Here is a 23,414-nt window from a genome sequence, read left to right as displayed (position 1 = left end):
TCCCTCCCAACAGCTGATAACGGCTGGAGGCGCAACGTGAAAGAGAAGTCGTAGCGTTTTGTGCTCTCAGTTCTTCCAAGTTAAAGCTCCAACCCTTCCGGCGGTAGCGTGTTATTTTTAGGCGGCGCTTTTCCCTCCTGAGTTGAATGCAGGGTCAAGTTCGCTCCTCAGATGAACTAAACGTCAAGCGCTGAACACGTGTGGGGTGGATGATTTACTTGTATGCTAGGTGTGGGGTGGATGAATTACCTGTATGCTAGGTGTGGGGTGGATGAATTACCTGAATGTTTGGTATGGAGGTCAATGAATTATCTCCATGCGAGGTGTGGGGGTGGATGAATTACCTGTATGTTAGGTAGTGGATGATTTACCTGTATGCTAGGTGTGGGGGGTGGATGAATTACCTGTATGTTAGGTAGTGGATGATTTACCTGTATGCTAGGTGTGGGGGGTGGATGAATTACCTGTATGTTAGGTAGTGGATGATTTACCTGCATGCTAGGTGTTGGGGGTGGCTGATTTACCTGTATGCTAGGTGTGGGGGGGGGATGATTTACCTGTATGCTAGGTGTGGGGTGGATGATTTATCTGTATGCTAGGTGTGGGGGGTGGATGAATTACCTGAATGCTAGGTGTGGGGGTGGATGAATTACCTGTATGCTAGGTGTGGGGGGTGGATGAATTACCTGAATGCTAGGTGTGGGGGGGGGATGATTTACCTGTATGCTAGGTGTGGGGTGGATGATTAACCTGAATGCTAGGTGTGGGGATGGATGAATTACCTGTATGCTAGGTGTGGGGGTGGATGATTTACCTGTATGCTAGGTGTGGGGGTGGATGTATTACCTGAATACTAGGTGTGGGGATGGATGAATTACCTGTATGCTACGTGTGGGGGTGGATGATTTACCTGTATGCTAGGTGTGGGGGTGAAGCCTGCCCCCAGCCCATTCAGGGCAAACTTGGTGGCGTTCCACAGCTTGTTGCAGAAGAAGCGGTAACCCTGAACACGTAGCACGTCCAGGTTGATGTCGCGACCTGTCACACCGCATCACAACACAGCACGTTTAGCAAAACACATGATTCACACTGAGCAACACAAATCATCCACACACAACACACTGACCAACATACAGCACAGACTCAGCTGAACATCTTTCCTCTTAACTGTATGTCAGCGCAGTCTTTATGTTGGGAGCTAATCATGTAATTTTTGTTTTAATGTATTGCCCCATACTGCATTTTTTTTTGTGTGTGTGTTTGACTGTTTTTAGTGTCCACACCTGCAGTGTCAGTGGCACCCCCCTCACCCCCACCCCCCTTACCACTCGTCCCCCACCCCCCCACCCCCGCTCACCCCCACCCTTCTCACCACTCGTCCCCCACCCCCCCCCCACCCCCAAAGCCCTCACCTCCCCTCACCCTCACCCCTCTCGCCACTCATCCCACACACCCCCTCACCCCCAACGCCCTCACCTCCCCTCACCCCTCGTCCTCCACCCCCCTCACCCTTCCTCACCCCCACACCCCTCATCACTCGTCCCCCACCTCCCTCACCCCTCATCCTCCACCCCCCTCACCCTTCCTCACCCCCACAACCCTCATCCCCCACCTCCCTCACCCCTCATCCTCCACCCCCCTCACCCCTACCCCCCTCACCACTCGTCCTCCAACCCCCTCACCCCCACCCACAGATAATCTTGCCAGCCCCCACACCGTAACATGGGTGTTCAGCGATCTCAGCACACTACAATCAACACTGATGTTCTGTGACACATTATTAATCCAACACTGGCAGCACATGACAAAGGACACGGCTTACCTTGAGACGTGTAGGAGACCAGAGCGAAGCGAAGAGCGTCTGTGCCACACTCAGGGATCCCTTGGGGATAGTCCGTTTTCTGCACATACACACACACAAATATCAGCTCACATTTTTCTTACACTGCGCTGTGTTGCGTTGTATGTTTGTCTTCATCATCCACAATCCTGTGGTCAGACCCTGTACAGACAGGGTGTCCAGGCTTCAGACCCTGTACAGACAGGGTGTCCAGGCTTCAGACAGCACTGTACAGGCAGGGTGTCCAGGCTTCAGACAGCACAGTACAGACAGGGTGTCCAGGCTTCAGACAGCACAGTACAGACAGGGTGTCCAGGCTTCAGACACTGTACAGTACAGACAGGGTGTCCAGGCTTCAGACAGCACAGTACAGACAGGGTGTCCAGGCTTCAGACACTGTACAGACAGGGTGTCCAGGCTTCAGACAGCACTGTACAGACAGGGTGTCCAGGCTTCAGACACAGCACTGTACAGATAGGGTGTCCAGACTTCAGACACTATACAGACAGGGTGTCCAGGCTTCAGACACTATACAGACAGGGTGTCCAGGCTTCAGACACTGTACAGACAGGGTGTCCAGGCTTCAGACACTGTACAGACAGGGTGTCCAGGCTTCAGACACAGCACTGTACAGACAGGGTGTCCAGGCTTCAGACACAGCACTGTACAGACAGGGTGTCCAGGCTTCAGACACTGTACAGACAGGGTGTCCAGGCTTCAGACAGCACAGTACAGACAGGGTGTCCAGGCTTCAGACACTGTACAGTACAGACAGGGTGTCCAGGCTTCAGACACTGTACAGACAGGGTGTCCAGGCTTCAGACACAGCACTGTACAGACAGGGTGTCCCGGCTTCAGACAGTGCTGTACAGACCGGGTATCCAGGATTCAGACAGCACAGTACAGACAGGGTGTCCAGGATTCAGACAGCACAGTACAGACAGGGTGTCCAGGCTTCAGACACAGCACTGTACAGACAGGGTGTCCAGGCTTCAGACAGCACTGTACAGACAGGGTGTCCAGGCTTCAGACACTGTACAGACAGGGTGTCCAGGCTTCAGACAGCACAGTACAGACAGGGTGTCCAGGCTTCAGACACTGTACAGTACAGACAGGGTGTCCAGACTTCAGACACTGCACAGACAGGGTGTCCAGGCTTCAGACACTGTACAGACAGGGTGTCCAGGCTTCAGACAGCACTGTACAGACAGGGTGTCCAGGCTTCAGACACTGTACAGACAGGGTGTCCAGACTTCAGACAGCACTGTACAGACAGGGTGTCCAGGCTTCAGACAGCACAGTACAGACAGGGTGTCCAGACTTCAGACACTGTACACACAGGGTGTCCAGGCTTCAGACAGCACTGTACAGAAAGTGTGTCCAGGCTTCAGACAGCACTGTACAGACAGGGTGTCCAGGCTTCAGACACTGTACAGACAGGGTGTCCAGACTTCAGACACTGTACAGACAGGGTGTCCAGGCTTCAGACAGCACTGTACAGACAGGGTGTCCAGGCTTCAGACAGCACTGTACAGACAGGGTGTCCAGACTTCAGACAGCACTGTACAGACAGGGTGTCCAGACTTCAGACACAGCACTGTACAGACAGGGTGTCCAGGCTTCAGACACTGTACAGTACAGACAGGGTGTCCAGGCTTCAGACACTGTACAGACAGGGTGTCCAGGCTTCAGACACTGTACAGACAGGGTGTCCAGGCTTCAGACACTGTACAGACAGGGTGTCCAGGCTTCAGACACAGCACTGTACAGACAGGGTGTCCAGGCTTCAGACACTGTACAGACAGGGTGTCCAGGCTTCAGACACTGTACAGACAGGGTGTCCAGGCTTCAGACACAGCACTGTACAGACAGGGTGTCCAGGCTTCAGACACTGTACAGACAGGGTGTCCAGGCTTCAGACACTGTACAGAAAGTGTGTCCAGGCTTCAGACAGCACTGTACAGACAGGGTGTCCAGGCTTCAGACACTGTACAGACAGGGTGTCCAGGCTTCAGACAGCACTGTACAGACAGGGTGTCCAGGCTTCAGACACTGTACAGATAGGGTGTCCAGGCTTCAGACACTGTACAGATAGGGTGTCCAGGCTTCAGACACTGTACAGACAGGGTGTCCAGGCTTCAGACACTGTACAGACAGGGTGTCCAGGCTTCAGACGCTGTACAGACAGGGTGTCCAGGCTTCAGACTGTCTAAGTTATACAGGCTGACGTCACACCCTGTCTATGTGACTGTCTAAGTTATACTGGCTGACGTCACACCCTGTCTATGTGAGTGTCTAAGTTATAATGGCTGACGTCACACCCTGTCTATGTGACTGTCTAAGTTATACTGGCTGACATGACACCCTGTCTATGTGACTAAGTTATACTGACTGACGTGTCACCCTGTCTATGTGATTGTCTAAGTTATACTTGCTGATGTCACACCCTTCTTGGTGTTATTCACCTGTCCCTCAATGGCTTTCTTGAATTCTTTATGTTCATTCACCTGTCCCTCAATGAACCCTCTGCTCTCTCACCTGTCCCTCAATGAACCCTCTGCTCTCTCACCTGTCCCTCAATGAACCCTCTGTCCTCTCACCTGTCCCTCAATGAACCCCTTCTGTCCTCTCACCTGTCCCTCAATGAACCCTTTCTGTCTTCTCACCTGTCCCTCAATGAACCCTCTGCTCTCTCACCTGTCCCTCAATGAACCCTCTGTCCTCTCACCTGTCCCTCAATGAACCCCTTCTGTCCTCTCACCTGTCCCTCAATGAACCCTTTCTGCTCTCTCACCTGTCCCTCAATGAACCCTTTCTGCTCTCTCACCTGTCCCTCAATGAACCCTTTCTGCTCTCTCACCTGTCCCTCAATGAACCCCTTCTGTCCTCTCACCTGTCCCTCAATGAACCCTTTCTGCTCTCTCACCTGTCCCTCAATGAACCCTCTGTCCTCTCACCTGTCCCTCAATGAACCCCCGCTCTCTCACCTGTCCCTCAATGAACCCCCTGCTCTCTCACCTGTCCCTCAATGAACCCTTTCTGCTCTCTCACCTGTCCCTCAATGAACCCTCTGTCCTCTCACCTGTCCCTCAATGAACCCCCTGCTCTCTCACCTGTCCCTCAATGAACCCTTTCTGCTCTCTCACCTGTCCCTCAATGAACCCCCTGCTCTCTCACCTGTCCCTCAATGAACCCCCTGCTCTCTCACCTGTCCCTCAATGAACCCTCTGCTCTCTCACCTGTCCCTCAATGAACCCTCTGCTCTCTCACCTGTCCCTCAATGAACTTTCTGATGACTCACCTGTCCCTCAATGGCTTTCTTGAACTCTTTTTCGTCCAGGTTGTATCCCTTCAGTGTTTCATGCAGCTCCTGAAAAATCAGTCACATTTGTCATCAATAACAATTACCATGATCACAATCACAATAATCATGTTCACAGAACTTTACAACCATCATGATCTTTGGTATAACTAGGTCGGTCCGCGGCCACTGTGGCTGTGGTTAACAGCGCAGTCCAGACCCATAATTTGACCATTTTCAACTCGCTCGTTTCACTACCAAACTTAATTAAATGACACCAATCTTATACTGGAATAAAGTTCATTCTTTCATCTATCTTCCTGTGGTATTTGTTTTTATCATTCGAGTCAAACTGGTATGTGCCGGGCGTTCAAACACAAAGGGTGTCGCGTCGATTTTTACTGCGGTGACAGACTCCGCCGTGCTTGCCGCGCGAGCAGAATAACATGTGTGTCACTCGATCGTTTCGCGCTGCATTGTTTGGCCATGTATAAATTTAGAAACTATGTCACTGGCAAGCCAGGATTCTCAAGTTTTGATTGGCTAGAAATTTGTTGGGGTTTTCACAGAAAGTAGATCTGAAAGTCGCAGCGAAAGTGTGAGACTGATGTTTGCGACCCTATAACATACGAACCAGTGTTTCAAATCACGAGCAAATTACAAGAAAAGAAAGTTTAAACTATGCACTTTCAAGTGCAATTCATGGCTTTTCTATAAAGAAAGAGTCTCGAACGCGCTTTGGAAGAAAAACGAGTGACCGATTTCGGATCCCGCAACGCTGCTCGACCATGGCGGCGATCGAAGCCGTCTGCTCGTCATCATCGTTTGAAGAATGGAAAACACGCCAACTTACAGGTTTGTAAGCAAATTTTTTTTCAATATGTTTATTTTGAAAATAAATGTAAATCATATTTTTTATATTTTTGTGGGTTTGGATGAATCCTAACAACTTTGCTTCAGCAGTGTTGATGTGTAACTGGGAACAGTAACGCTTCGTCAGTCACGTTATTTTTTAGCACAATTATGATCTTTTATTCGAAAATTTACCGCGATCGACAGCTGTATCTAGAAGATGAAGTGTCAGATTATTCAGTAATTTTTTGTTGTACAAGGGTTTTGAGTTAGTGAGAGCGGATTGATGGTTTAATATTGTGACCTACGTCGGACAGCATGGGAACACGTGTATCTTTCCACTTCTGTTCTGATCATCAAACGCCAAGACAATTTCAGGCGTCTGTGTGTGTGTGTGTGTGTGTGCGTGTGTGCGTGCGTGCGTGCGCGCATTAGTATGTATCTTATATACTAAGAGTGTATGCACAGAGTTAGTGTCTGTTGAACTGATGTAGCATGCATACATGAGGTTGCCTGAGTATGGATTAGTTATTGTGTGTGTGTGTGTGTGTGTGTGTGTGTGTGTAAATGATGTAAAGAATAAATAACTTATATGATTAGTAAACATGAAATAAGTTTAAGATATGTTGTTACATAAAACTTACATCAATTTAAGTGAAACCATTACAGTGGAGTAGTAATGAAATTAGTAGATCATGTATCAGTGCACATTCATCACACACTCATGCACACACACATATAAATGATATATATGCAAAAGCATCTATGAAATGAAAAAAAAAAAGTATTTTAAAGCATTAGAGCTGTCTCAAATTTCATGACTGTGTATTTCAGATGATGATCAGTATAAAGCCTTAAGGGTGACTGTTGCACACAGTGGACGAGGAAGACCACCATCAGCACCCAAGGTTCCATCCAACAACAAACTCTTGATGCAGTTAAATATGTTAAAGCATCAAGAAAACAAAACCTGGGGGGAAATTCAATTCAATTCATGTTGTTTAGAGCCCAGCCGACCGTTTAGGCCATCTCAGGGCTGTTACCACGTTTCAACAAAAGAATCTTCTCAAAACTGTAAATAAAATATCTTATTTAAAATTTTTATGTTTACAGCCCAGCCAGCCACTTAGGCCATCTCAGGGCTGTGACCACAACAAATCTTTACAGTATGCCTTTTTTTAAAAACATGCAATTAAAAATACCTAAATCTTGTTAAAAATATTTGTTTCTCTTAAAAAGTCCATTACTGCCCAGGGAGGCACATCCCTGAACAGTGTTCTCAAGGACTCAGCTGTGTAGTGTTTATGTCGGACCTCGTTCAAATCCCAGCAGTCAATTAATAAGTGTTTCACAGTAAGAGGTTCATGACAAGGGATACACCGAGGAGCTTCTTCATTTTTTAGCAGATAGGAGTGTGTGAGGAGCGTGTGGCCAGTATGTAATCGGCACATCACCGTTTCCTCTCTGCGGTTACCAGAAAAAGATGGAAGGTATTCTTTCAAATTTGGTCTAATTTGGAACAGTTTGTTGTTGGTATTGTTGTTCCATTCTTCTTGCCAGAGATTGTTTGTGTAACTTTGAACTTTTGGTTTCAGGTCAGAAAACGGAATTGTGGAATTGGATTTGGTCTGCTTTGTTGCACTTTTGGCTAGTTGGTCAGCCATCTCATTTCCAAAAATGCCCGAATGACCCGGTATCCAAACAAAGACAATATTATAGTCATCATTTTTAAGGGAGGTGTGCAGCTCGTGGAATTTTAGAAGCATGGGATGATTTGTATTGCGGCCAGAGATGGCCTCCAGAGCAGACAGAGAATCAGAGAGGATAAGAAAGTTTTTGTTTTGTGACTGATGAATCATTTTTAGAGCTAAAACCAAAGCAGTGAGTTCCGCAGTGTAAACTGAGCTGTCGTTTGGAAGATGTTTAGATAAAGACGAGTTGTTGAGAGAAGGGGATACAGCAGCACAGCCAACACCTTCCTCAGACTTTGAACCATCAGTAAAAATGCGCAGGAAGTCTGGATACAACTGGCATAGTTCTGGGGGGAAATGGAACATTTTCTACACAGATTGTTCCCAGAGTGTACCTTTCCACGTGTGGTGTCAATAGTTAAGGAATTCAGCAAGTGTGAAACGATCAGTGGTGCTGAATGTTTTTTACAAGAAAGGAAAGATTCATGCATCTTCCCTGGCCCCTCCTGTCAGAAGTTTGGAATTACACGTGCAGATCTTTTGAAAGGAACTGTAGAGGACTGTGAGGCTTTACTCAGTTGTCCTATTGGTCTTGTGTCTGAAGTATGTCACTTAGCTAGGATATTGAGGATAAAGGATGCAACATTGCATAAATGACACCTGGTCAGAGATTTGCCACCAACCCAACAGCTCAAATTAAAACTGGGGAGGCTCAGAGCAGATGAGGCTCGCCTGCGTAAAAACAGAAGTAAACCAGGGGGAGAGAGTGCACTTCAAGATTTTTTAGAACTTCCTTTTGAAAGTGCAGAGGTCATCAGAGACAGCAGGAAGAAGCAAAAAACTGTCAAACAGCTACCTCCTACTTCAGACCCAGAGCCAGCATGCAGCAAAGAAAAAAATGAGGACATTATCACACAGGAACTAAGAACAACGACAGAGGAGGTGTCATTTCTTAAAGCAAAACTGAGTGAAAAAGAAAGGGAACTGCAAATCAAGGATGCTGAAATGACTGGACTTCTGTTATGTCAAATATGCACATTTACAATTACTCTGGTGATATCTGACAGCATAGTATCATCATGATTGTAAAAAACTTGCTCATTTGTTACTAAAAACCATATACTTTGTGACTGTTTTCATTGTTATTTGCATTTCTGATAGCATTAAGTCTTCCAAAAAACTGTATTCTACATGCTTTTCTGAACATGCACATATCTGAAATGTTTTTGTAGCATGAAAACTTTCTGAGATATCAGCATTATAAGTCAGCATGTTATCACTGTGAAATCAGGCCATTCGACACTTGACAAAACTGAATATTCTGCTATTTTGAAGGCACTGTCTCTCTCTAAGCATGTTCTTGAGTAGGCCAGAAAAAATTCAGCATAAACTAGATATTGGTGGAACCAAGTACAGCAAAGAACAATGTGGTAAGTCTTCATCTTAAAATTTTATGACAGTCTAAAAATAGCAATTTGTTAAATCTGTCAAAACGCGTCATTTTTGCACATTTTTAGACGCCGTTTTCTTAAAAACTACTGGGTATAATGCAATGAAAATTTGCATGTGAACTTAGTTTTTTATGTTCTTTCCAATGGTGTAATTAGTTTTTAGATATGTTGAATTTCAAAATTTAAGTGGTCCTACCTAGTATAACTGTGAAGATTTTTTTCCACTATGTTTAATCTAAATTTGGTATTGGCAGAAAAAAAAGAGAAAATGGCAATGTTAAAATTTACTATGGACACACACACACACACACAACCGAAAATCGGATTATTACAAAGTCTCACACTGTTTACACAAATGAGTCAAAAAACCCCATGAACAATGGTCTGTAGAATGGTGACACACATACAGCACACAACACTGTGACACACAACACAGTGACACACAACACTGTGACACACACCACAGTGACACACAACACTGTGACACACAACACTGTGACACACACCACAGTGACACACAACACTGTGACACACAACACTGTGACACACATACAGCACACAACACTGTGACACACATACAGCACACAACACTGTGACACACAACACTGTGACACACAACACTGTGACACACAACACTGTGACACACAACACTGTGACACACACCACAGTGACACACAACACTGTGACACACAACACTGTGACACACATACAGCACACAACACTGTGACACACATACAGCACACAACACTGTGACACACAACACTGTGACACACAACACAGTGACACACAACACTGTGACACACACCACAGTGACACACAACACTGTGACACACATACAGCACACAACACTGTGACACACAACACAGTGACACACATACAGCACACAACACTGTGACACACATACAGCACACAACACAGTGACACACAACACTGTGACACACATACAGCACACAACACTGTGACACACATACAGCACACAACACTGTGACACACATACAGCACACAACACTGTGACACACACCACAGTGACACACAACACTGTGACACACATACAGCACACAACACTGTGACACACATACAGCACACAACACTGTGACACACAAAACAGTGACACACATACAGCACACAACACGGTGACACACAACACTGTGACACACATACAGCACACAACACGGTGACACACAACACGGTGACACACAACACTGTGACACACAACACTGTGACACACATACAGCACACAACACTGTGACACACAACACAGTGACACACATGCAGCACACAACACTGTGACACACATACAGCACACAACACTGTGACACACATACAGCACTCAACACTGTGACACACAACACAGTGACACATAACACTGTGACACACACCACAGTGACACACAACACTGTGACACACATACAGCACACAACACTGTGACACACAACAGAGTGACACACATACAGCACACAACACTGTGACACACATACAGCACACAACACTGTGACACACAAAACAGTGACACACATACAGCACACAACACGGTGACACACAACACTGTGACACACATACAGCACACAACACGGTGACACACAACACGGTGACACACAACACTGTGACACACATACAGCACACAACACTGTGACACACAACACAGTGACACACATACAGCACACAACACTGTGACACACATACAGCACACAACACTGTGACACACATACAGCACTCAACACTGTGACACACAACACTGTGACACACATACAGCACACAACACTGTGACACACAACACTGTGACACACATACAGCACACAACACTGTGACACACACCACAGTGACACACAACACTGTGACACACATACAGCACACAACACTGTGACACACATACAGCACACAACACTGTGACACACAAAACAGTGACACACATACAGCACACAACACGGTGACACACAACACTGTGACACACAACACTGTGACACACATACAGCACACAACACGGTGACACACAACACTGTGACACACAACACTGTGACACACAACACTGTGACACACATACAGCACACAACACTGTGACACACAACACAGTGACACACATACAGCACACAACACTGTGACACACATACAGCACACAACACTGTGACACACATACAGCACTCAACACTGTGACACACAACACTGTGACACACATACAGCACACAACACTGTGACACACACCACAGTGACACACAACACTGAGACACACATACAGCACACAACACTGTGACACACATACAGCACACAACACTGTGACACACATACAGCACACAACACTGTGACACACAAAACAGTGACACACATACAGCACACAACACGGTGACACACAACACTGTGACACACATACAGCACACAACACGGTGACACACAACACTGTGACACACATACAGCACACAACACTGTGACACACAACACTGTGACACACATACAGCACACAACACTGTGACACACAACACTGTGACACACATACAGCACACAACATGGTGACACACAACACTGTGACACACATACAGCACACAACACTGTGACACACAAAACAGTGACACACATACAGCACACAACACGGTGACACACAACACTGTGACACACATACAGCACACAACACTGTGACACACAAAACAGTGACACACATACAGCACACAACATGGTGACACACAACACTGTGACACACATACAGCACACAACACTGTGACACACAAAACAGTGACACACATACAGCACACAACACGGTGACACACAACACTGTGACACACATACAGCACACAACACTGTGACACACAAAACAGTGACACACATACAGCACACAACACGGTGACACACAACACTGTGACACTCATACGGCACACAACACAGTGATACACAACACTGTGACACACATACAGCACACAACACGGTGACATACAACACTGTGACACATACAGCACACAATATTGTGACACACAACACAGTGACACACATACAGCACACAACACTGTGACACACAACACGGTGACACACAACACAGTGACACACAACACAGTGACACACAACACGGTGACACACAACACGGTGACTGACCGGCAGTGTGATACCACTGATGACGTTGACAGGGTCGATGATGTTACCCAGAGACTTGCTCATCTTGCGGCCGTGGGAATCACGCACCATGGCATGTAGGTACACCTGCACACACATAAACACATGCACATACACACACACCACACATACCACACACACACCTCACACACACACACACACACATACATCACACACACACATAGCGAGGTCACTAATGGTCAATGACACTACAGTATACCTGTGCACACACCCCTGTATGCTACTCCCACACCTACCCAACCTCACTCTCCAACTGTCCATCACTATGACAACCATGATGACCATGACAACACAACAGAGACCTCAGTGAATGGCAGTTTCCCCAGCAGTGTCTGGCCAAACATCACCATGACAACACAACAACAAAACACCATCACCATGACAACACAACAAAACACCATCACCATGACAACAACAAAACACCATCAATATGACAACACAACAAAAACACCATGACAACAAAACACAATCACAACAAAAACACCATCACCATGACAACGACCATGGAAACAAAACACCATCACCATGACAACACAACAACAAAAACACCATCACCATGACAACCACCATGACAGCACAACAAACAAAACACCATAACCATGGCAACACAACAACAAAACATCATCAAAATGACAACAACAAAAACACCATCACCATGACAACCACCACGACAACACAACAAACAAAACACCATCACCATGAAACACAACAAATAAAACACTATCACCATGCCAACACAACACACCACAACACAGACCTCAGTGAAGGGCAGTTTCCCCAGCAGTGTCTGGCCGAACATGACCATGCGGGCGACCCAGAAGAAGAGGATGTCGTGACCCGTCTCCAGCAGGTGACCCGGGTAGAAGGCCTCCAGGTCCGGGGTCTGGGGATCACAGCACAACATGTCACTGTCACACATCAGTACAACATGTCACTGTCTGTCACACATCAGTACAACATGTCACTGTCTGTCACACATCAGCACAACATGTCACTGTCACACATCAGTACAACATGTCACTGTCACACATCAGTACAACATGTCACTGTCTGTCACACATCAGTACAACATGTCACTGACAGTCACACATCAGTACAACATGTCATTGTCTGTCACACATCAGTACAACATGTCACTGTCACACATCAGTACAACATGTCACTGTCTGTCACACATCAGTACAACATGTCACTGTCTGTCACACATCAGTACAACATGTCACTGTCACACATCAGTACAACATGTCACTGTCTGTCACACATCAGTACAACATGTCACTGTCTGTCACACATCAGCACAACATGTCACTGTCACACATCAGTACAACATGTCACTGTCTGTCACACATCAGTACAACATGTCACTGACAGTCACACATCAGTACAACATGTCACTGTCACACATCAGTACAACATCAGTACAACATGTCACTGACTCTCACACATCAGTACAACATGTCACTGACTGTCACACATCAGTACAACAAGTCACTGTCTGTCACACATCAGTACAACATGTCACTGTCTGTCACACATCAGTACAACATGTCACTGTCACACATCAGTACAATAAGTCACTGTCTGTCACACATCAGCACAACATGTCATTGTCAGTCACACATCAGTACAACATGTCACTGTCACACATCAGTACAACATGTCACTAACTGTCACACATCAGTACAACATGTCACTGACTGTCACACATCAGTACAACATGTCACTGTCACACATCAGTACAACATATCACTGACTGTCACACATCAGTACAACATGTCACTGTCACACATCAGTACAACATGTCACTGACTGTCACACATCAGTACAACATGTCACTGACTGTCACACATCAGTACAACATATCACTGACAGTCACACATCAGTACAACATGTCACTGACTGTCACACATCAGTACAACATGTCACTGACTGTCACACATCAGTACAACATGTCACTGACAGTCACACATCAGTACAACATGTCATTGACTGTCACACATCAGAACAACATGTCACTGACTGTCACACATCAGTACAACATATCATTGACTGTCACACATCAATACAACATGTCACTGACTGTCACACATCAGTACAACATGTCACTGACTGTCACACATCAGAACAACATGTCACTGACAGTCACACATCAGTACAACATGTCACTGACTGTCACATATCAGTACAACATGTCACTGACTGTCACACATCAGTACAACATGTCACTGTCACACATCAGTACAACATGTCACTGTCTGTCACACATCAGAACAACATGTCACTGACAGTCACACATCAGTACAACATGTCACTGTCACACATCAGTACAACATGTCACTGTCACACATCAGAACAACATGTCACTGACAGTCACACATCAGTACAACATGTCACTGACTGTCACACATCAGAACAACATGTCACTGACAGTCACACATCAGTACAACATGTCACTGTCACACATCAGTACAACATGTCACTGTCACATATCAGTACAACATGTCACTGACTGTCACACATCAGAACAACATGTCACTGACAGTCACACATCAGTACAACATGTCACTGACTGTCACACATCAGTACAACATGTCACTGACTGTTACACATCAGTACAACATGTCACTGACTGTCACACATCAGTACAACATGTCACTGTCACACATCAGTACAACATGTCACTGACTGTCACACATCAGTACAACATGTCACTCACACATCAGTACAACATGTCACTGACTGTCACACATCAGTACAACATGTCACTCACACATCAGTACAACATGTCACTCACACATCAGTACAACATGTCACTGACTGTTACGCATCAGTACAAAATGTCACTGTCTGTCACACATCAGAACAACACGTCACTGACTGTCACACATCAGAACAACACGTCACTGACTGTCACACATCAGTACAACACGTCACTGACTGTCACACATCAGTACATGTCACTGACTGTCACACATCAGTACATGTCACTGACTGTCACACATCAGTACAACATGTCACTGACTGTCACACATCAGTACAACATGTCACTGTCACACATCAGTACACAACATGTCACTGTCACACATCAGTACATGTCACTGTCACACATCAATACAACATGTCACTGACTGTCACACATCAGTACAACATGTCACTGTCACACATCAGTACAACATGTCACTGTCACACATCAGTACAACATGTCACTGTCACACACACAACATGTCACTGTCACACATCAATACAACATGTCACTGACTGTCACACATGAGTACAACATGTCACTGTCACACATGAGTACAACATGTCACTGACTGTCACACATCAGAAAAACATGTCACTGTCAGTCACACATCAGTACAACATGTCACTGACTGTCACACATCAGTACAACATGTCACTGTCACACATCAGTACAACATGTCACTGACTGTCACACATCAGTACAACATGTCACTGACAGTCACACATCAGTACATGTCACTGTCACACATCAGTACAACATGTCACTGTCTGTCACACATCAGCACAACATGTCACTGTCAGTCACACATCAGTACAACATGTCACTGTCAGTCACACATCAGTACAACATGTCACTGACTGTCACACATCAGTACAACATGTCACTGTCACACATGACTGTCACAGATCAGTACAACATGTCACTGACTGTCACACATCAGTACAACATGTCACTGTCTGTCACACATCAGTACAACATGTCACTGTCACAGATCAGTACAACATGTCACTGACTGTCACACATCAGTACAACATGTCACTCACACATCCGTACAACATGTCACTGACTGTCACACATCAGTACAACATGTCACTCACACATCAGTACAACATGTCACTCACACATCAGTACAACATGTCACTAACTGTTACGCATCAGTACAAAATGTCACTGTCTGTCACACATCAGTACAACATGTCACTGTCTGTCACACATCAGTACAACATGTCACTATCACACATCAGTACAACATGTCACTGTCTGTCACACATCAGTACAACATGTCACTGACCGTCACACATCAGTACAACATGTCACTGTCTGTCACACATCAGTACAACATGTCACTGACTGTCACACATCAGTACAACATGTCACTGTCACACATCAGTACAACATGTCACTGACTGTTACACATCAGTACAACATGTCACTGACTGTCACACATCAGTACAACATGTCACTGTCACACATCAGTACAACAAGTCACTGTCTGTCACACATCAGTACAACATGTCACTGTCAGTCACACATCAGTACAACATGTCACTGACTGTCACACATCAGTACAACATGTCACTGTCTGTCACACATCAGTACAACATGTCGCTGACTGTCACACATCAGTACAACATGTCACTGTCACACATCAGTACAACATGTCACTGACTGTCACACATCAGAACAACATGTCACTGACTGTCACACATCAGAACAACATGTCACTGTCTGTCACACATCAGAACAACATGTCACTGACAGTCACACATCAGTACAACATGTCACTGTCACACATCAGTACAACATGTCACTGTCACACATCAGAACAACATGTCACTGACAGTCACACATCAGTACAACATGTCACTGACTGTCACACATCAGTACAACATGTCACTGACTGTCACACATCAGTACAACATGTCACTGTCACACATCAGTACAACATGTCACTGACTGTCACACATCAGTACAACATGTCACTCACACATCAGTACAACATGTCACTGACTGTCACACATCAATACAACATGTCACTCACACATCAGTACAACATGTCACTCACACATCAGTACAACATGTCACTGACTGTTACGCATCAGTACAAAATGTCACTGTCTGTCACACATCAGAACAACACGTCACTGACTGTCACACATCAGAACAACACATCACTGACTGTCACACATCAGTACAACACGTCACTGACTGTCACACATCAGTACAACACGTCACTGACTGTCACACATCAGTACAACACGTCACTGACTGTCACACATCAGTACAACATGTCACTGACTGTCACACATCAGTACAACATGTCACTGTCACACATCAGTACAACATGTCACTGTCACACATACAACATGTCACTGTCACACATCAGTACAACATGTCACTGTCACACATCAATACAACATGTCACTGACTGTCACACATGAGTACAACATGTCACTGTCACACATGAGTACAACATGTCACTGACTGTCACACATCAGAACAACATGTCACTGTCAGTCACACATCAGTACAACATGTCACTGACTGTCACACATCAGTACAACATGTCACTGTCACACATCAGTACAACATGTCACTGACTGTCACACATCAGTACAACATGTCACTGACAGTCACACATCAGTACATGTCACTGTCACACATCAGTACAACATGTCACTGTCTGTCACACATCAGCACAACATGTCACTGTCAGTCACACATCAGTACAACATGTCACTGACTGTCACACATCAGTACAACATGTCACTGTCACACATGACTGTCACATCAGTACAACATGTCACTGACTGTCACACATCAGTACAACATGTCACTGTCTGTCACACATCAGTACAACATGTCACTGTCACACATCAGTACAACATGTCACTGACTGTCACACATCAGTACAACATGTCACTGACTGTCACACATCAGTACAACATGTCACTCACACATCCGTACAACATGTCACTGACTGTCGCACATCAGTACAACATGTCACTCACACATCATTACAACATGTCACTCACACATCAGTACAACATGTCACTGACTGTTACGCATCAGTACAAAATGTCACTGTCAGTCACACATCAGTACAACATGTCACTGACTGTCACACATCAGTACAACATGTCACTGTCACACATGACTGTCACATCAGTACAACATGTCACTGACTGTCACACATCAGTACAACATGTCACTGTCTGTCACACATCAGTACAACATGTCACTGTCACACATCAGTACAACATGTCACTGACTGTCACACATCAGTACAACATGTCACTGACTGTCACACATCAGTACAACATGTCACTCACACATCCGTACAACATGTCACTGACTGTCGCACATCAGTACAACATGTCACTCACACATCATTACAACATGTCACTCACACATCAGTACAACATGTCACTGACTGTTACGCATCAGTACAAAATGTCACTGTCTGTCACACATCAGTACAACATGTCACTGTCTGTCACACATCAGTACAACATATCACTGTCACACATCAGTACAACATGTCACTGTCTGTCACACATCAGTACAACATGTCACTGTCTGTCACACATCAGTACAACATGTCACTGACTGTCACACATCAGTACAACATGTCACTGTCACACATCAGTACAACATGTCACTGTCACACATCAGTACAACATGTCACTGACTGTTACACATCAGTACAACATGTCACTGTCTGTCACACATCAGTACAACATGTCACTGTCTGTCACACATCAGTACAAAATGTCACTGTCTGTCACACATCAGTACAACATGTCACTGTCACACATCAGTACAACATATCACTGTCACACATCAGTACAACATGTCCCTGTCTGTCACACATCAGTACAACATGTCACTGACTGTCACACATCAGTACAACATGTCACTGTCTGTCACACATCAGTACAACATGTCGCTGACTGTCACACATCAGTACAACATGTCACTGTCACACATCAGTACAACATGTCACTGACTGTCACACATCAGAACAACATGTCACTGTCTGTCACACATCAGTAAAGCATGTCACTGACTGTCACACATCAGTACAACATGTCACTGTCACACATCAGTACAACATGTCACTGACTGTCACACATCAGTACAACATGTCACTGTCACACATCAGTACAACATGTCACTGTCTGCCACACATCAGTACAACATGTCACTGTCACACATCAGTACAACATGTCACTGTCTGTCACACATCAGTACAACATGTCACTGTCACACATCAGTACAACATGTCACTGTCACACATCAGTACAACATGTCACTGTCACACTTCAGTACAACATGTCACTGACTGTCACAGATCAGTACAACATTTCACTGTTTGTCACACATCAGTACAACATGTCACTGTCACACATCAGTACAACATGTCACTGTCTGTCACACATCAGTACAACATGTCACTGACTGTCACACATCAGTACAACATGTCACTGACAGTCAAACATCAGTACATGTCACTGTCTGTCACACATCAGTACAACATGTCACTGACTGTCACACATCAGTACAACATGTCACTGTCACACATCAGTACACAACATGTCACTGTCACACATAAGTACAACATGTCACTGTCTGTCACACATCAATACAACATGTCACTGACTGTCACACATCAGTACAACATGTCACTGTCACACATCAGTACATGTCACTGTCTGTCACACATCAGTACAACATGTCACTGACTGTCACACATCAGTACAACATGTCACTGACTGTCACACATCAGTACATGTCACTGTCTGTCACACATCAGTACAACATGTCACTGACTGTCACACACATCCACACCACACAAACCACCCCCACACACACCTTGTCAGGCCATCCAAAGATGGAGAACGGAAACAAGGCAGAAGAGAACCAGGTGTCGAGTACGTCATCATCTGTACACAGAAATCATCACCTGTCATCATCTATACACAGAAATCATCACCTGTCATTATCTGTACACAGAAATTATCACCTGTCATCATCTGTACACAGTAATTATCACCTGTCATCATCTGTACACAGAAATCATTCCATCAAAACATCACCTGTCATCATCTGTATACAGAAATCCCTGTCTTCCAAATAAAAGTCAACCATGACGACGATGAAACACCAACACAAAGTCTTGTCAAATAAAGGTCACACTATGACAACGATGAAAAGCCAACACAAAGTCTTGTCAAATAAAGGTCAAAGTATGACGACGATGAAACACCAACACAAAGTCTTGTCAAATAAAGGTCAAACTATGACGACGATGAAACGCCCACACAAAGTCTTGTCAAATAAAGGTCAATCCATGACGACGATGAAACGCCAACACAAAGTCTTGTCAAATAAAAGCCGACAGGGGCATCCTTACCCTGCTGCAGGGACACCTTGTCTTCTGACACCTTAAATTTCTCGGCAGCTTTTTTCTTTGCCTCTTCCTCTGTGCGCCCAGTGACCCAGTACTCGTCATTGGTGTCCTGACAACATCACATCTGGCTGTTTCTATAAATCACAACACCAAGTTTGTCCAAATATTTTTACTTGAAAAAATACACCGGAATAAATATTCACTGATGTGAGGTGTACTCTACATGTTTGAAGGAATGTTTGAAAAGTTCTGTATCTACTCTGTTTGCATTTATAATAATAATAATAATAATAGAATGTAGACTTATATAGCACAGTACCCCCACTCAGATGGGGCTCACCTTGCTTGACAAATATAAGGTTAAGTGTCATAAAATATGCACAAAGTCTACACAGTTTCACATGACAATGGCTAAAATATACAAATGTAAAACAAAGTTACATAATAAAAAAAATATATATTTGTAAATTGACACAGGCGCCATCACAGTCTCAAATCACACAGGTGCAAATCTCAGCAAACCAAAGCAAATCACATTCACCATTGTCAAAAATAAACACCAGGGAACCAGGTATCATGAAAAACACACCAAAATCATCACAGATGCATACAGATAACACAAAGAGCACATCCAGCAACAAAAATCACAGCAAGCATATGCAGATGGAAAAATTCCAGTGAGAAAAGTACAGTTTGAAAAGATGTGTTTTGAGTGTTCTCTTGAATGTGGGTGTTGGGGTGTAATGGAGATGTGAGGGCAGTGAGTTTCACTGTTTAGGTGCAACAAAAGAAAAAGGAACGTTCACCACAAGTTTTAGTACGAATCTTTGAAATGGACAGTGTGTGCTTGTCATTTGAAGAACGGAGTTGTCTGGATGGTGAATGGACAGAAAGTAGGTCTGAAAGATAGACAGGACAATAATCAGTGAAGAAATTGTGACAAAGGACTGAGAGTTTGTATTGTATTCATGCTTGAATGGGGAGCCAGTGAAGGGAAGTGAGTAGGGGAGTGATGTGTTGACGTTTCTTAGCTTTGAGAGTGAGTCATGCTGCAGAGTTTTAACTGGAAAGCAGAATGATCCTGCTAAGCTGTGCACTGCTCTATGTTTTTCTTTGTGTTTTTCCTTACTATCTTTTATCATTTCTCAATCAAAACATTCGTATGACAAGTTTTTCCACCATCACTACTTTCACCAGACTGTCTTTAAATCAAGCAACAAGCTGACCACACTCCCCACAGTGACAGTGTCCACACAGCACAACACATGCCACTCACACAACACACACCACTCACACATCACTCAACACATGCCACTCACACAACACACACCACTCACACATCACTCAACACATACCACTCACTCAAAACACACCACTCACACACCACTCAACACATACCACTCAACACATACCACTCACACAACACTCAACACATACCACTCACACAATACACACCACTCACACAACACACAACACTCACTCAACACACACCACTCACACAACACACACAACTCACACAACATTCAATACACACCACTCACACAACACACACCACTCAACACACACCACTCATACATCACACACCACTCACACACCACACAACACACACCACTCACACATCACACACCACTCACACACCACACAACACACACCACTCACACATCACACACCACTCACACAACACACACCACTCACACAACACAACGCACACCACTCACACAACACACACCACTCACACAACACACACCACTCACACAACACACACCACTCACACAACACACCACTCACTCAACACACACCACTCACACAACACACACCACTCACACAACACTTAACACACACCACTCACACAACACTCAACACACATCACTCACACAACACACTACTCACACCACTCACACAACACACCACTCACACAACACTTAACACACACCACTCACACAACACTCAACACACATCACTCACACAACACACTACTCACACCACTCACACAACACAGACAACTCACACTGCCCACAGGGACGCTGGGATCGTCCACAGTGACGTAGTAGGCAGGGATGCGGTGACCCCACCACAGCTGTCGGGAGATGCACCAGTCCCTGTCACACAAAGATCTCACTTTACAGTGTACACACATCTCACTTTACAGTGTACTAGGAGATCTCACTTTACAGTGTACACACATCTCACTTTACAATCTACCAAGGAGATCTCACTTTGCAGTGTACAAGGAGATCTCACTTTACAATGTACAAGGAGATCTCACTTTACAGTGTACATACATCTCACTTTACATTGTACAAGGAGATCTCACTTTACAGTGTACACACATCTCACTTTACAGTGTACACACATCTAACTTTGCAGTGTACTAGGAGATCTCACTTTACAGTGTACACACATCTCACTTTACAGTGTACAAGGAGATCTCACTTTACAGTGTACACACATATCACTTTACATTGTACAAGATCTCACTTTACAGTGTACAAGGAGATCTCACTTTACAGTGTACATACATCTCACTTTACATTGTATAAGGAGATCTCACTTTACAGTGTACAAGGAGATCTCACTTTACAGTGTACACACATCTCACTTTACAGTGTACAAGGAGATCTCACTTTACAGTGAGCACACACATCTCATATTACAGTATAACGATTTCACTTTTCAGTATACACAAATCTCACTTTACAGTGTACACAGAGATCTCACTTTACAGTGAACACATGGATCTCATATTACAGTATAGAGATTTTACCTTACAGGATACACAGATCTCACTTTACGGTGTACACGAAGATCTCACTTTACAGTAAGTACACAGACCTCATATTACAGTATTGAGATTTCACTTTACAGTATACACAAATCTCCCTTTACAGTGTACATGGAGATCTCACTTTACAGTGTACACAGAGATATCACTTTACAGTATACACAGACATCTCATTTACAGCATACAGAGATTGCATATTACAGTATATAAATTTCATTTTACAG

The 23,414-nt window shown here is 44.7% G+C and overlaps 2 protein-coding genes across 2 annotated transcripts in view; one reads left to right on the top strand and one right to left on the bottom strand.

The window, feature by feature from the left end:
* LOC143276248 (valine--tRNA ligase-like) overlaps nucleotides 1–23,414 on the bottom strand; it is a 68,537-nt gene that overhangs the window by 26,792 nt on the left and 18,331 nt on the right. The window contains exons 14-21 of the mRNA XM_076580726.1: nucleotides 22,417–22,507; nucleotides 20,412–20,517; nucleotides 19,871–19,941; nucleotides 13,007–13,132; nucleotides 12,211–12,315; nucleotides 5,142–5,210; nucleotides 1,823–1,901; nucleotides 911–1,038 (exon numbers count right to left, since the gene is read on the bottom strand). Coding sequence (XP_076436841.1) covers nucleotides 911–1,038; nucleotides 1,823–1,901; nucleotides 5,142–5,210; nucleotides 12,211–12,315; nucleotides 13,007–13,132; nucleotides 19,871–19,941; nucleotides 20,412–20,517; nucleotides 22,417–22,507 — 775 coding nt within the window. The remainder of the gene's footprint in view (nucleotides 1–910; nucleotides 1,039–1,822; nucleotides 1,902–5,141; nucleotides 5,211–12,210; nucleotides 12,316–13,006; nucleotides 13,133–19,870; nucleotides 19,942–20,411; nucleotides 20,518–22,416; nucleotides 22,508–23,414) is intronic.
* LOC143275738 (uncharacterized) lies at nucleotides 21,802–22,407 on the top strand (the record flags this gene model as incomplete). The annotated part of the gene is made up of 2 exons (XM_076580014.1): nucleotides 21,802–21,849; nucleotides 22,351–22,407. Coding segments are annotated over 2 exons (105 nt in total), but the record flags the coding sequence as incomplete, so codon positions are not given.

This window comes from Babylonia areolata, chromosome 31 (assembly GCF_041734735.1).
Source record: "Babylonia areolata isolate BAREFJ2019XMU chromosome 31, ASM4173473v1, whole genome shotgun sequence".
Lineage (NCBI taxonomy): Eukaryota > Metazoa > Mollusca > Gastropoda > Neogastropoda > Buccinidae > Babylonia > Babylonia areolata.
This window is presented reverse-complemented; position numbering and strand designations above follow the sequence as displayed.